The following is a 16,672-nucleotide window of genomic DNA, read 5'->3' on the forward strand; positions in this document are numbered from 1 at the left end:
GGAGCAATACTCTTGATCTGATTATCAGTAGTGATTCTTCATGCATCAAGAACCTGCAGATAAATGAACCACTAGGTGGCAGTGATCACAGTGTGTTGAAGTGGGATTTACTCAAGGAGGTAACTACCATCAGAGGTAAAGGGAAGGGTTTTTGTTTTCGTAAAGGCGACTATGATGGTCTGAGACAGTATTTAAATTCTATACAGTGGGACCAACTGATGATGTTACCAACAGCAAACTCAAAATGGGAAGCATTCAAGGAACTAATCTTGGTGGCTACTAGGCTTTACATACCAACTAAGAAATATTGTTCAAGGTTTAGGCCTAAATGGTTGTCAGATGGACTAATGAGACATGTGGCAGAGAAGAAAAATGCATGGGATACATACAAATTAATGGGTGACATGGAAGCCTATGATAGATATAAGTTGGTCTGTAACCAAGTCACAAAGGAGATTAGGCAGGCAAAGGCAGACTACGAAAAATCCTTGGCAAAGGATGCAAAGAAAAACAAAGGAGTTCTTTACATACTTGAACTCGAGAAGGAAAGGGATGAATCAGATTGGTCCACTGGATATTGATGGTTCAACAGTTGGTGATCCTGCTCAGGTGGCTAACAATCTAAACGAGTATTTTGCATCTACATTCACGCATGAGGAGTTATTCAGGAAGGAGAATGATGTAGGTAAAGTAAACATTGGCAGTGAGCTGGATGATTTTGTAATAACTGAGAGGAAAGTGGAGGAGAGATTGTTGAGGATAAACATAAAAAAGGCACCTGGGGTGGATGGGATCTATCCAGTTATATTAAAGGAGGCAGCAAAGGAAGTATGCAAACCCCTAGCCATAATTATGTGAGCTTCTTTGGACTCAGGGGAGGTACCCATAGACTGGAGATGTGCAAATGTAACCCCAATTCACAAAGGAGGATCAAAGGCTGACACAAGTAATTATAGACCTGTTAGTTTAACTTCTGTTCCAGGTAAATTAATGGAGGCACTGGTTAAAGAAGCGAAGCACTGCAGGATCATCTAGACAAGAATTCAGTTATAGCTCAGACGCAGCATGGTTTTGTTAAGGGCAGGTCTTGCCTGACCAATTTGATTGGATACTATGATGTAGTCACAAAAGAACTGGATGCAGGGAATAACTTTGATATTATATATTTGGATCTTAGAAAGGCTTTTGATACTGTTGCACATGGAAGACTGCTGCACAAATTGGAGCAGTGTGGCATTGGAGGCAAATTGCTGCTATGGATAAGGGGATGGTTGAGTGGCAGAAGACAGAGAGTGGTAATCAATGGACACTGCTCAACGTGGACTAATGTTATTAGTGGAGTTCCTCAAGGTTCAGTGTTGGGTCCATTGTTGTTTTCGGTGTTTATGAATGATATTGATGATGGGATATCAAGTTTAATGTCTAAGTTTGCAGATGATACAAAGGTTGGCAGGGTCGTTAAGGACACTACTGACGCTATGCTGCTGCAACAGGATCTGGAAAGGTTGAACAGATGGGCTGAGAGGTGGCAAATGAAGTTTAACATTGACAAATGTAAAGTACTACATATGGGTAACAGTAACCCCAGAGCAATGTATCAACTCTGCGGTACTACACTGACAGTGGTGGAGAATGAAAAGGACCTGGGGGTAATTGTGCAGGCAGATATGAAGTTCTCTGAGCAGTGCAGACGAGCTGCAAGAGTAGCTCATGGGGTCTTGTCAATGATATACAGGAATTTTTCTAGCAGGGATAAGGAGGTGATTATTCCCTTGTATAAGGCAATGGTTAGGCCACATCTTGAGTACTGTATACAGGTCTGGAGGCCTCATTTCAAGAAGGATGTAGAGCTGCTGGAACGGGTACAGAGAAGGGCAACAAGATTAGTAAATGGAACAAAGGGTTGCTCTTACGAAGAAAGGCTTAAGTTTTGCAAATTACAGAGTCTGGAGACTAGGCACCGGCGAGGTGATCTGATAGAGGTGTATAAGGCTTTGAATGGTTTGAGCATGCTCAATGCCAATGGGATTCTTCATCTTTCTCAGAATAATCACCTCAGAGGGCATAAATTCAAATTGAGGAAGGACGGATGTCGGATAGATGTGCGGAAATTTGCCTTTGGCCAGCGGGTGGTTGGTTGGTGGAACCGACTTCCATCACTTGTTGTTGAAGTTGATAGCCTAAACAAATTTAAAGCTCAACTGGACAGGTATTTCGAACGAACGGAGGGGTGAAATGGGAGAGGGTTTTTTTTTTTTTTTTTTTTGGCCGATGCTGAATAAGCTTGCTTTCTTGCATCATATGCCTCTACTAATGCTAATGTTTGCTCTTCCCAGTTTAATTTCTTTTGTCTTAAATATTTATCTTGCGACTAGTTTTTTTTTAATTTTATGTAATACTATGACTATTTCCTCTCTCGGTACTGTCCTTACTGTAGCACAACGGTTATAATCGCCATTGCCGTTCGCCCCTACCGTGTGGAAAAGGTCTGGGTTCGAATCCCGTCAATAACTCGAGAAACTTTTGTGGGCCTTTTCATTTCGTGTTTAAGTTAGTTTATCCCAGAAAGCAAAAGCAATTTACCGACATAATACATATGGGTAAATAAGGTTGTTCTCGGTAACGCTAGTATGATTTTTTTTTCGTCGCAGACTTTGTGTAATTCATCATTATTTCACTAATAGTTACTTGTCATCTCTTTATATATTTTTTTTTCTTATTATACATCATAGAGCTTTAAAAATGCTGAGAAACGTTTGTTTTCATTTGTTTCTATTTGAAAATGTTCATTGTCTTGTTTGTGATATTTTTGCTGTTCCTTATATTCTGTGACTGCTACATCGCTTCGCAGGAGTTTTACAAGACAGAGTAGAAAACGTTACTGTATTTTATGGTGTCACGTGGATTAGAACACTCGAAGTGAGTATACTCAATTTATAAGCTGACCACTGAGCTACAATTTTGACTCTAATTTTTGAAAGAAGCCATTAGATCTTTAATTCTGAATTTTGGAGTCTGAGAAACCTGTTATTAGTTGTACATATTTAAGTGCAGCAGAGCAGTTATTTCAAGGTAACCACTAATTGTGTCGCAGTTACGTAACTTGCAAGTGCAGTATCATTACTGGATGCCTTGAAATACAGCAGGAAATTTCCTATATTACTTATGATAATCAGTTTTAAATATCCAAGCTATTAGTATATTTATAAATATAATTTAAATTGTTTTATGATAATAGTGGAGTGATGGAAGAAAGCGAGCTTGTACAGCATCAGCGATAGGAAAAAATTACCTATTTCACTTGCCTATATTTTCTCGTAACTTTTACAAACCATTGTATTTATTCAAAGTGCTAATTTTTACAACATCGAATAGAAGTTTGTGGCATGGCGCATTGTCCTGTTGGAAGAAATCATTCGAGGATGAATACACTGCAGCTGTGAAGGGATGCGACTGGTTTGAAAACAATTTCTAGATAATCTATGCCATCTAAATTTTTCTCTTTTCATCACAAAAACCCTTCCCACACGATTTTACTGCCACTACCAGCCTGAATTTTTGATTTGATAAAGTGTGGTCAGAAAGTGGTCATTACATGGACGGTAGTTAGACAAGGCAACACTTCTGTCAGAAAGTATGAAAGTGTGGCGGCTTCTATGATGCTATTCAACGACTTTGCGAGCTCTTAAGATGCACAAGATGCCTTAGTAAATTTTGATAAGTTGAGCGATTTTTTTTTTTCTTTTTACATAACTGTCATCAGTCCTAGCCATTCCTTCCTGCATTAATTTAAATTTTCATATTTTTGTATAGATAAATTAATTTTACTTAAGTTTGTTCCGAACTTGTCGTGATCTCAGATGTTGGCGCCATAGGCAATCGCCTAGTGGAAAGCGTCGGTTCGAATATAATGTAATATAAATACAGTACTTTAACTCAACGTATGTAGAAATTTGAAAATCCCTTCAGAGATTTCTGGTTGGGAAGTAGGGGATAACAATAGTATTTTTAAAGGCGCAGCTCTAAAAATATAATGAAATTATTTAGAGAGAAAAATAATTCAATAATTAAGAAATTAATTTTTAATGAAATAAAAATTGATGAGATGGATTTGTGCCATCAGTACTTCAGAATAAATGGAAATTGATTGTACTTGTTTGCACTTAGTACTCTCTTCAAGTTTAAGGTATACTGAATTATAGTTGAACTATTTTTGTCCTTTTTATCAAATGGTACTATTCATATAATTTTATTTATAAATGTTAATATTATATTATCATAATATTTATTTTATATATTATCATATATCACCTTTAATATGCTTTCTAATATTGTTTTTAAAAAATCTTCTATTTTAATCATTTTGAATCCCCTGGCAATTGGCTGTGGTGGAGGAAGTGTGGCGTAAATATCTCGTAAATGTCATTATTTCATTGCTGGAATAAAGATTCTGGCTTTATTTATAGTATGGTAACGTCTTGCCAATGCTGCATGTTATGTTGCTGTTTTGATTGGTTGTTTTGTTCGAATGAAAAACCGACTGAATTCGGTCGTCAGTTTTAGAAACTATCACGTACAATCGATTATGTCCATCACCACTACATGAAGAATTTAATTGCGATTGAAAATACGCTGTACTTTTTTTTTTTTTTACCATCACCATGGTATTTTTTTTTTTATTTTTTTTTTTTTTGTGTTTTTTATACTCACCATATCCATTTATCAAAATGTTGCTTTTGAACTTCTAATATTTATATTTTCTATTTTCTGACGTGATGTGGCGCTGTAGTACTGGCTTATCAAAACAATGATGGCGGTGTTTTCGTTACGTTATCTTTCGTCAATAACTTTATCCTCCTTTATGTAGGTACATTGCATTAATAGGAATATATTTATTTGTTTAAGATATACCTAGGAATGTGTGATCTCAAAAGATTATGTATAGTATAGCCATCATTACATTTCGTAGATAACCAACCCGAAGTTTCCTAGTGTAACTTTACCTTGAAAATGTGTGATTTACCATGGATATTATAAATCGCTTACGGAAATATAACGAAAGGCAGGCGTTAAAGCCGCTGAAGAGTAGCCAAGATACAGAAGACTGCACAGAAAAGTTTGAAAAGTTATATGCTGAGTGGAAGAACTTAGGAAAGAATGGAAAAAGTTCAATTCCTCGTTTCTATTATAAATTACCAGCAGAAGATGAGATTTTGCAACAGAAGCTACGAGAAGAGTCTCGAGCAGTGTTTCTTCAAAGGAGGAGCAGAGAATTATTGGATAATGATGATTTAAAAGCATTATGGGTATTACTAGACAAAAACCATTCACCACCACATGTGGGTGAAGAAGAGATGATCAGTTATGGAGATTTTAGAAAAGTAGCTGAACAGGCTGGGCTAAAATGCACGATGTATTTTACAGCGAAAATATTTGCAAAACTTTTACAGAATGATCCCTATGGTAGAATATCAATTCGTAATTTTTTCAACTATGTAATGCGAAAGGTGTGGCTTCATCAAACGAGGATTGGCCTTTCCTTGTATGATGTTGCTGGACAAGGATATCTCCGTGAATCTGATCTCGAAAATTATATAATGGAATTGATACCTACGCTGTCCCAGTTAGATGGCTTAGAAAAGTCGTTTCATTCTTTTTATGTGTGTACCGCTGTTAGAAAATTTTTCTTCTTTTTAGATCCGTTAAGGACAGGGAAGGTAAAAATTCAGGATATTCTTGCATGTAGTTTCCTAGATGATTTATTGGAACTAAGAGATGAAGATCTGCCCAAAGATGCACAAGAAACTAATTGGTTTTCTGCTCCATCTGCATTACGAGTTTATGGACAATATTTAAATTTAGACAAAGATCATAACGGAATGCTTAGCAAAGAAGAATTAGCCAGATATGGCACTGGAATGTTGACTAGTGTATTTATCAAAAGAGTTTTTCAAGAATGTCTTACATATGATGGTGAAATGGATTATAAAACATACTTAGATTTTGTTTTAGCATTAGAGAATAGGAAGGAACCACAAGCCCTTCAGTACTTTTTTCGCATTTTAGATGTACAGAATACAAGATATTTGAGCTTATTCTCTTTGAATTATTTTTTTAGAGCCATACAAGAACAATTAAGACTTCATGGGCAAGAGCCAGTTTCTTTTGAAGATGTTAAAGATGAAATCTTTGATATGGTTAAACCTGTCAATCCTCTTCAGATTACTCTTCAAGATTTGATTAATTGTGGTCAGGGGGACACAGTTGTTAGCATTCTCATTGATCTTAATGGCTTCTGGACTTATGAAAATAGAGAAGTATTAATAGCTGAAGTTAATGAGGAAGCAGAAGTGTAGATGTCATGAACAATAAGGTGTGCCACATTAAGTGATATTTAGACATGTTTGTATATTAATTATTATTGTGTAATTGGATTTTAGTTTTAATTTGCATTTACAAATTTAAATTTTTAGTGTTTACAGTACCTTTTGCAATGGTTTTGTATTAAAGGAATGGAATAATTAAAATCTGTTACTGATATAATGTATTTCGTAATTTTAATTAGTGTGTTGCATGTAAATAAATAAAATAAATTTTCTGTTTATACTCCAGCATGACAACCAAGTCAGTAGAATTTACAATCAATCGTCAATACAAATATTTATCGTATTTAGTAGTGAACTCCGGTCCACTTAAGGAACGCGTGCTATGGGTCCTCATGCAGCAAGCAAATATGTGGCCTGTGTTAAGGTAACTAAGAGTAAGAACAGGTGCCTATATACTTGCATGTACACTAATGCTAGGAGCATAGTAAATTAATTTAATGAATTTCAGGTACAGATTAAGTGCTGACACTGTAAGGATATTGGAGACCCGGATATAAGCGATGTAGAATACAATGTGTATAGAAAGAAAAGACTGGGCAGGAGAGTTTATGCTCTTAGTTAAGAAGCATATAAAATCTAAGTCAGTGCAATGTTGAGTCAGTTTGGTGTGACATAACTGGAAAAACAAAAATGAGTAGGAGCATGTTACAAGAATAATGGCTATGATGAGAATAACAAACAACTATGCAAAAATATAGAGGGCCAGTAAATCCATGTCCTATAATGGGGGATTTTAACTCTCCAGATATTGACTGGAACTTGTGGGTTGATCAGTTGCACAATAGCAAGACTTGTGGATTTTAAGGACAGCAGTTTTCATTTTTTAGCAGCAGCAGGGGCATGTTAGAGGCAACGAGAGAAAGTGGTACTTTTTATCTGATTATCAGTAGTGATTTAAAGATCCACTAAGTGGCAGCAATCACAGTGTATTGATCTAGGATTTAATCAAAGGGAAGGGTTTTTGCTTTTGTAAAGGTAGCCATAGTGGTCTATTCAGGTTTCATTCAGGTTTCCACTCATGCAGGTTTTAAATTCTGTACAATAAGACCAACTGATGATGGTACCAACAGCAAATTCTAGGAAGCATTCAAGGAAGATTGTGGAAGTTACTAGGCTTTTTTGTACCAACTAAGAAATGGTGTTCAAGGCTTAGACTTAAATGGATGTTATATGAACTAATGAGGCATGTGGCAGAGAAGAAAAATGCATGGGATGCATATAAATTATCATGTGATACAGAAGCCTATAGTAGATATAAATTAGTCTGCAATCAAGTCACAAAGGAGGTTAGGCAAGCTAAGGCAAATAATGAGAGGTCTTTGGCAAAGAAAAAGAAACAGCAAAGGCTTCTTTACTTATGTAAACTAGCAGGGAAGGGATGAATTACATTGGTTCACTTGATATCAGTGGTTTAACTGTGGATGATCCTACTTAGGTTGTAGACAAACTGAATAGGTATTTTGCACCTACATTCACTTGAGGAATTCTTTAGGGAAGGGGATGTCAGAACCTTATCAAAATCTTGTCAATCATTCGATTTAAGGAAAGCTTTTGATATTGTTGACATGAAAGACCATTGCACAAATTGGAGCAATGTAGCATTAAGGGCAAGTTACTGTTATGGATAAAGGGATGGTTAAGTGGGAGAAGACAGTGGTTATTAGACATTGTTCTTCATGGACTAATGTTATTAGTGGAGCCTCAAGGGTTCAGTGCTGGCCCACTGTTGTTTTCTATATTTATTAGTTTGAAGAAGGTATTTATTGATGAAGGTATAACAGGCTTAATGTCTGAGTTTGCAGATGATACAAAGTTGGCAGAGTAGTTAAAGACAGTAATCAGAGTAAGCTGCTGCAACAGTTCTGCAGAAAAAGAACATATAATTAAATAAATAATACAAACTGCATTGTTGAAACAAAGACAGCATTATTAGCTTTGCAGATTTAAAAACAATAAGCGAAGGCTGCCCATTAGCAAGAAATAACGTATAGCCCACTGTTTTCAAGACACCAATTATCAATTTTTTTAAAATTTAAGATATTAAACTAAGTATAATTTAAAACCTAGTATGAATATATTTACAGTGGAGTTGAGAAAAGGAATGTAAACAAATGTAATAATGTTATTTATAATTGTTGATTGGTGACAGAGATTAGTGATTTTCATTTAATAAAGACTGTGTTGACAAAATTTTGAAAAGGATAGGAAGAAGAAGAAAGAAGTTTTGTTTCTGAGCCAGGAATAACAAGAACTGTAACACTAAAAGCTCCAAACCAAAACTATCATAAATCAGGCAAAACATGTATCCAGCCATAAGCAAGACAGAGATGAAAAACAAAGATTAAAGGAAGCTAATTTGGGCATTAAACAAACCATGACCTATAAGAAAAGGTAGTGTGCATACTATGAATAAACCATTTGAGATTGATTACTATTTACAAACAAAACTTCAGGAATGAATTCCTTTGTTGTAAGTCCTTTAATAGAAGAAAGCCAATGAAATTGCCACTCGGCCAGGAGAAGATCGAAATACTTTAAATTTTCATTTTTTTTTGTGGGGGGGGAACCCAGTCTAGTAATATGGATAATCTGAGAGGAAAATTTTTTTACTTTATTGACTAAGTGAGATAGATAGGGCAAGAATGTGAAACAATTATCAATAATAGTGCCCAAGTATTTAATTGTAGAGACAAAAGGAATAGAAACACCACCACCTCTTAATTAGAGGAGGACTGGTATATGGAAGATCTTTAAGTAAAATCGTTTTAGAATTCATCAAGAATGGGATTTGTGGTATTTTCCAATAATGTGAACATGAATTTCCAAAAAGCAGAAAAACCAGCTTGTCGGCATAGGAAATTCTTTTAGTAGCCAGGAATTCAATACCAAATTCTAAAATAGGGGACCCAAAATTGAGCCCTATGGACTGACTACTGCTAAAGAATTGTTTGGTTATTGAGTGAAAATTTGAGGCAACTATAAAATCTGTAAATAAGGTAACCTTAAACTAATCATCTGGGCAATATTAAATTTGAATAAATTTAGTGGATAATCTAAATTATGAAGGCTTTCGAGGGTGCTACCCCGACCAAATTGAGATAAAAGTGCCCTTGAAGTCAGTGAATACACCAAGAATATTTTTGTATGGATTGCATAAAAGGGTCATGAAATTTAACTAAAGTATCCTTAGTACTAGAACCTTGTCTAAACCCATATTGGTTAGATGTGAAACATTTGTTTCCAGAAGCAAATTATTGATATGAAATGAGAAGTCTTTTCAAACCTTATCTAGATTGGCCTATAAGACCTAGGAAGGTGAACAGGTTTTCCTGGTTTCAAAATTATTTTTAGAAAAGTAGATTTCCATGCTAATGGGAATTGAGAATATTGCAGACATTTATTAAATAGTTGATTTTTAGAAATAAACAAGGAATAAAATACCTTTTATTCAGTGCGTAGGATTTCTTTTTTCCCAAATCTCCTTATACGAATAAAATGTGAAATGATACTTAAAACAAATTTACATAATTAAATTAATTTAAAACTCATATTGTATTTTTCACTGTTGACACACATGGACAGTCTAACACCCCAGATCACAGTGGAGAACCTCTCCCCGACCCCAGAAATATTAACCCCCCCCGTGTAACCTTTAGTGAAGGAAGACATTTTGTCATAAATGCAAAATTACAATACGAATAAAATGCTATTAAAATAAGATGAAAGTACAATAAAACCATGCAGTTAAAATTCCTCACTGGAATATCAATAAATTACTATTAAAATACGATGAGACAAAATAATTAGGGCACCTCCCTAGCCAGGTGGGCAGGAGGCAGCAGTGCATAGCACATGCTTCTTGATTAGACGGATTTGAGCCCGTGCCCACCAAATGCGGAGGATGCAGAAAGGTCAGGGAATGACCACCGCATATCCCCAGAGCAATATGGCCTTAGTTGCTAATGCTCCTAAAAAAAAAAAAAAAAAAACCAAACAAACAAAATAATTAAAATCCACCCTTAAGCAGAGACTTTTCAACTATTGTCATGTTCACAGGGTAGAATGAAACTAACAAAACAGGGGTATGTTGGGAATCTTATAAATAGGAGATTATTCTTTGGTACGAAAGTCCACGAATCAGAAATAGTCGACGAACATCGATAGTGTTAGTTTTTAAAAAAAAAAAAATCAACGTTTATCATTTCTAAAAAAAACTTTAGAAATGAAAACTATTATTTTCATTTCTAAAGTCTCGGGAATCAATAACTTTGTATAATTATGTTGAATACTTAATTTTGGCTTCATTAAACAGGAATGTATGGTTTTCATTTATTGCATGAATTAAATACTTGAAATTATTAAATTTATCGCTATTATTAAATAGGTGAAAAAAAGATATGTGAAAAACGAGAATGTACTTTGGCAATAAATTCATTTTCAATAAGATCTGTACCAAGACAACTTTTTTTAATCAAATTTTACTAATAGCAGTACTAAGTTCAACAGAGGAATAAAGAGGAGCTATGATAAGAGTATAATACTCAATATTAGAAATTCTAATATGATGGGCTGGAAGATCAGTGTTAGCATCATCTGGAAAGAATAAAGCACCTAAGATAGCCTCAGTTGTAGAAGACCAAGAATTTGTGAAGACGACAGTGTCATAAATTGATAAGGGGAAAAAAGTTTCTCCCTAGTAATCTTATAGACCAGACCCCAGGGATTCCTATTGCCAGTATTGAATATGAAGTTTTAACAAGTCTCAATTTTCCTTTGAATAAGTTTAGCATGTTTCCTTAGGGTCAAGTAACGAATCTGGGAAATAGCAGCACGAGGCCAAGATTGACAAGCATGCCGAAAAGCCCTACATGCTCGAAAAATCTTCCTGCAAGTAGTAAAGAGCTGAAGCAACCATCAAGGATTCACATTTTTTTGAAATTTTATTGGTAGATTGAGAAGTAGCTTTAAGAATGACATTTTGGACAAAAAGAATATGCTATGCTGCAAGGGAGCTAAATTTTGACAAGTAATCTCAGAGTTAGTGTTAAGAACATGAAAGAGATTCCAATTCATTTTATATAATGAGAATCTGATAAAGATATGTGGGGGTTAGGAGTCAGAGCTTTGATCATAAATATAAAAGACCAGAGATCTATGAGCTGATCCAGTTGCGAATAACTGAGATCATAGATGGGACTAAGATTAAGTCAATATTATATTGTTCAGAAGTACAAGAATGTGTGTGTAATTGTTTTGAGCCTGCTTGGCTCAAAACAGTTAATTAATGCAGCAAAATAAAGTTGTCAACTAACTGATTTTATTTTGCTACAGACAGAGGGTCCGTAGTGCAGCTGTGCCAAGATAATGATTTGGCATTAAGGTCTGCACAAATCAAAAGGAATGATGAAAAAAATGAATAAAGGTTCCAATATCGTCAGTTGGGGAACAATACACAGAAAAGAGATAAACACTACTGAAGGAACCAGAAATGAAAACATATGTAACAAATTGAGAACATAAGCCGTTAATAATAGTAATTTACAACTCGCCATTGATAACAATAATAACAGTTTTAGGATGTCTGTGATCACAATAAATTGTATGTTTAGTAATGAGATGTTTTATTACTTTGCCACTAAGGTAATATATAAGGTATATAATAAGGTTCCTGTAAAATTAGTATGTCTATAGATTTCTCAACAATAATTCAAAAATTTATTGTTGAGAAAGGATTAGTTGTATTATCCATAAAAGTTCTATATCTTACATTTAGTAAAGCTCTTATGTATTCTGAATATTTGGTAAAGCTCTTATATATTTTGAACAAGAAGGATCTTGCACAGTGTTTGAAAATTTTTATTTTACACTTAGCAAAACATTGTGATTGCTCTCACTCACTGTACAAGTGCCATATACAGGTGCAATTTCCACAAAGACATTCCTTAAGAATGTGAAGAAAATATGTCTATAACCAAGGCAGGAGTAACAATGAGTTACTAAAGTAAAAGGTTTATAATTATGAGTAGTCCAATGGATATACTGTTTATCAAGGGTTTCAGAGATCATAATAGAGATAACTAATAGAACAAACTTATTTTTGAAAAGATCTAAACCTCCCAAACACTTCCTCATTCATTTCACAAATACACCCTGTATTTGAGCCAAAACATCAAAACGCCTTACTGTTCCAACAGAAACCACAGATACTAGATGGATTGATGTCTGAGGAATTTGGAGGCCAGCGCAATACCTGGAAGTCTTCCTCATGTTCTGCGAACCAGTCTCGAACAATCCTAGCAGTGTGGCATGGTGCATTATCCTGCTGAAAGACAGCACTGCCAGAGGGGAAGACTGTTGCCACGAAAGGGTGTACCTGGCCAGCAATGATGTTTAGGTAGGTGGTAAACGTCAGAGTGCCCGGCACAAGATGACTGGACCCAGGGTATTCCAGCAGAACATCACCCAAAGCATGGTACGCTGCCACCGGCTTGTTTTCATCCCACGGTGTATCCAGGCGCCATCACTTCCCCAAGTAAACAATGCACATGTATCCGGCCACCCACATGGTGCAACATCGAGTGGGCTAGCAGGGTGGGTAAAGTGCCTGCTTGGCAATCCAAAGGTTGCGGGTTTGAATCCCGTCTCGGGCTTGGATCAGAGTAGAAAATACAAAAACCTTGGGAGGTGCATTATGGCCACAGAAGCTGATGTGCCAACAACTAACATAAAAAAAAAAAAACATGGTGCAACAGGAAACATGATTCATTGGACCAGACAACTTTCTTCCAATCACTCAAGTTCCAGTTTCGATGCTCGCATGCCCATTGTAGTCGCTGGTGAGCCGTGGTTAGCATGGGCACTCAGAGTAGCCTGCAGCTATGCAGCCCCATTTTCGGCAGGGGTTGATGTACTGTGTGTTGTGACACATTACTCCCGTCATCATCATTTCAATTACTGGCAAGTTACACCACAGTTGCCCTTCTGTTGCCACATACCATCCAGGAGAGCCTTTGAGCATCGATGAGCCGTGGTCATCCAACACCCTTGCCGATTGTTCGTGGGTTTTCCCTCCTCGGACCACTTTCTGTAGGTACTAACCGTGGTTAACCTTTAGCACCCCACCACCCGGGCCATTTCGGATGTGCTCTGACTCAGTCTTCTGTCTATTACAATTTGGCCTTTGTCAAACTCTGCTTAAGTCCCGCTGCCTTTCCCATCTGAAGAACAAGAGCAACACTGATTAATGGAGCCCAGTATCAGGTGTTTTTTATACCATGTCCTGACCTGTGCATGCACCGTAGTTCACCTGCAGTTGCTTCGATTTGCATAACGACTTGCTGGTCATAATATTTCGGCTCATCGGTGTATATGTGGTCTCAATGATGTCCATTTCCACTTAGTCTGCCAAATCCCATGTACTTTTTCTGACAGAACTCCAGTTATTGGTTGATTCAACCACTGCTGATCTCAGTTGTCTGAATTATTCGCTGTATGATTCCTTTCTCTTCAAATGTGGTACTTGTGCATATGATTGTTCTGACATTCCCTACCAGAGACTTAGTAATTTGAAATCTCCTCTTTTCGATTTTCTCTGGCTTAAAATTTCTCCACCACATTCTGTCAAATTCAACTTTTGCCTCTATCATTCTCCCAGTTCCACTAATCTCTTGCAACTCTTTTAAATTTTACTTTCTCTAGTCCAACTTTCCTAACAGTGAGGTAATTTTCCTTGGTGATTTTAATGTTCACAACTCCAGCTGGTTTCCTCTTTCTGGTTGTATGAATCCGGCTGGTCAAGTTGCTAAGGCTTTTACAATTACTAATGACACATTGTTCATTTACCTACCAGAATACTTAACAATCCTAAACATGCAGCCAACACGCTTGATCTTTTTCTCACAAACAACCCTTCTAAGTACACAGCTGAAGTGAGTAGGTATCTCTAGGTATCTCAGATCACAACTTGGTGATGGTCTCTTCTTCAATGGAGCCTTTTTATCATGGCTGTTCTCAATCTCATGCTGTTTGGCATTACAAGAATGCAAAATGGGATGATCTGAAAGATTTCTTTTCCTTAGTCAGATTACTGTTTCAAATTTTCTTTTGCTCAGATCGTGTAAGTGAAATTATTCTTGTAGGGATGAAATCCTTTTTCCACACTCCACCTTAAAATCTCATCCTTTATCTAAACCTTGGTTTTCCAATAAAGGTGGTTAAGGCTGTCCAAGATAAGAATGTTGCATATTGCAATTGGTTTGTATCCAAATCTCCACGTTCATTTTCTGCCTACATCAAAGCTCACAACAATTGGAAAGCAGTTATTAATCAGTCCAAACTAGATTTCAAACAGGCTAAGAGTAGAAAACTTGCTTCTTGTCCAAATGGTGGTTGAGCATTTTGGACTCTTGCCAAAGCTACTTGGTTGCAACTTTTGCCCATCTCTGTTCTCACCTCTGTCAAAACCAATTGATTCTATTTCCACTTCTGCCAAAGGTAAAGCTGACCAGATAGCATTCTGCTTTTCTTGCAACTTGTGTATTTATGATCTTGGTAAACCACCTCCTACCATTCCCAGTAATTTCCATTCAATGCCTCCTGTGGTCTTTCATTAAATGGATGTCAGAAGGATTTTGAACAATCTTGATGCTAAGAAAGCTCCAGGTCCTGATGGTATTTCTCCACTTGTTCTCAAAACATGTGCTCCTGAACTTACTCCAATTCTGTGTCACCTTTTTTCACTGTCTTATTCCAAAGATGTTTTTCCTTCTGATTAGAAATTTGCTTTTATCTAGCCAGTTCCTAAAAAGGGTGACAAATCTCTCCCATCTAATTATCATCCCATTGCCATCACTTCTACTCTTTCCAAAATAATGGAGAAATCAATTAACCAACTCTTAAACTATCTAGAAACCTTCCATCTGGTCAATGTTGATCCACTGGTGATATTCTGGCTTATGTTACCCATCTTTGGACAAATTCAATGGAAAAGTTTGGTGAAACTCAAGCAGTTGCTCTTGACATTTCGAAGGTTTTCAATCGTGTTTGGCATAAGTCTTCTAAACAAGCCACCATCTTATAGTTTGCCAACTGTTTTTTGTAATTGGGTATACATTTTTCTCTCTGACTACTTACTGTTGGTGATGGTAGATGGCTCTGTCTTCTAACTTCTCCACTAATGCGGGTGTTCTCCAAAGTTTGGTTCTTTCTACCACTCTTTTCCTCTTATATGTAATGACCTATTGACTGGAAATCCTATCCATAGTTTTGCTGATGATAGTACACCATCTTCCAGTGTGAGAAACCTTGCCCTGCTCAAACAGCTTCAACTTCTCAAATATCTGCTACCAATTCCTTAAATGCTGATCTCCAGGTAATGTTTAAGTGGGACAATAATAACTTAGAGCAGCATTTCTCAAGCTGTGTTCCGTGAGATGTGAACAAGTGTTCCACGAAAAATCGTAATTAATAATTAAATAAAATAAATAAATTTTGCATATTTGTAGTATACACCACTCTTATATCATTATAATATTTAACATAATTTTTTTTTCAGTTATTAATATAAGGGCATAGAATAATAATCAAATAGACTGCGGAACACTTTACTTTGGCATGCTTTTGCATAGCAATGTATGCGTAGAGGTAATGACACTTACAAAAAAGTAGCAATGTAGTGATCTAGTATTCCATTCGTATGTGATTTAGCTTGGAGTACATGGGTTAAAGGAGAGGAGGAAGCGAACCGATATCATAACTAAACTCCTTGTATAAATTTTTTTGGTTAATTATTAGTGTTTAGAAATATTATTAAAATATATGATCATGGATTGGTGGTTGAAAAAAAGGAAATTTAAAATGAGAAGCAAAGTACTTCTAATAGTGCAACTGTGGTCTATGAAAACGAACACAATATTGTTACACTTCAAAGTGAGAATGAACAATCACAGCCTTTTGTTTCCCAGAAATCCGAAGTGAAAAAACAGGAACCAACTAATAAAAGACCAAAATGAAAGTATGATGACAGTTATTTGAATTTCGTCTTTACATGTGTTGGAAATAAGGATGCTCTTGATGCACAGTGCGGCATTTGTAATAAAATATTAGCAACACTTCTTTGGCTCTCACTAAACTTGTGTTTCGTAAGTGTTCCATGAATATGTCGTGAAATGAAAAGTGTTCCGTGACTAAAAAAGTTTGGGAAATGCTGACTCAAGAGTTTTAGAAGAATTGATTTCAATTCTTCTAAAACCCAGCCCTGTCATATTTTGCAAAAAGGATTCTTCTGC

At 36.1% G+C, this 16,672-nt stretch overlaps 2 protein-coding genes across 2 annotated transcripts in view; both read left to right on the top strand.

Moving 5' to 3' along the window:
- The window catches only part of LOC150088576 (glycogen phosphorylase-like), a 206,463-nt gene that overhangs the window by 61,114 nt on the left and 128,677 nt on the right, over positions 1–16,672 (top strand). The window lies entirely within an intron of this gene.
- LOC150088577 (serine/threonine-protein phosphatase 2A regulatory subunit B'' subunit gamma-like) lies at positions 4,905–6,374 on the top strand. Its single transcript, XM_090370815.1, has one exon. The coding sequence runs from the start codon at positions 5,025–5,027 to the stop codon at positions 6,354–6,356; it is 1,332 nt and encodes a 443-aa protein (XP_090226941.1). The 5' UTR covers positions 4,905–5,024; the 3' UTR covers positions 6,357–6,374.

This window comes from Mastigoproctus giganteus, chromosome 3 (assembly GCF_048544385.1).
Source record: "Mastigoproctus giganteus isolate SK-2022 chromosome 3, ASM4854438v1, whole genome shotgun sequence".
Taxonomy (NCBI): domain Eukaryota; kingdom Metazoa; phylum Arthropoda; class Arachnida; order Uropygi; family Thelyphonidae; genus Mastigoproctus; species Mastigoproctus giganteus.

What these genes read in the sequence shown, in the direction of transcription:
- LOC150088577 (XM_090370815.1), top strand. Translation starts at nt 5,025, where the DNA reads ATGGATATTATAAATCGCTTACGGAAATATAACGAAAGGCAGGCGTTA.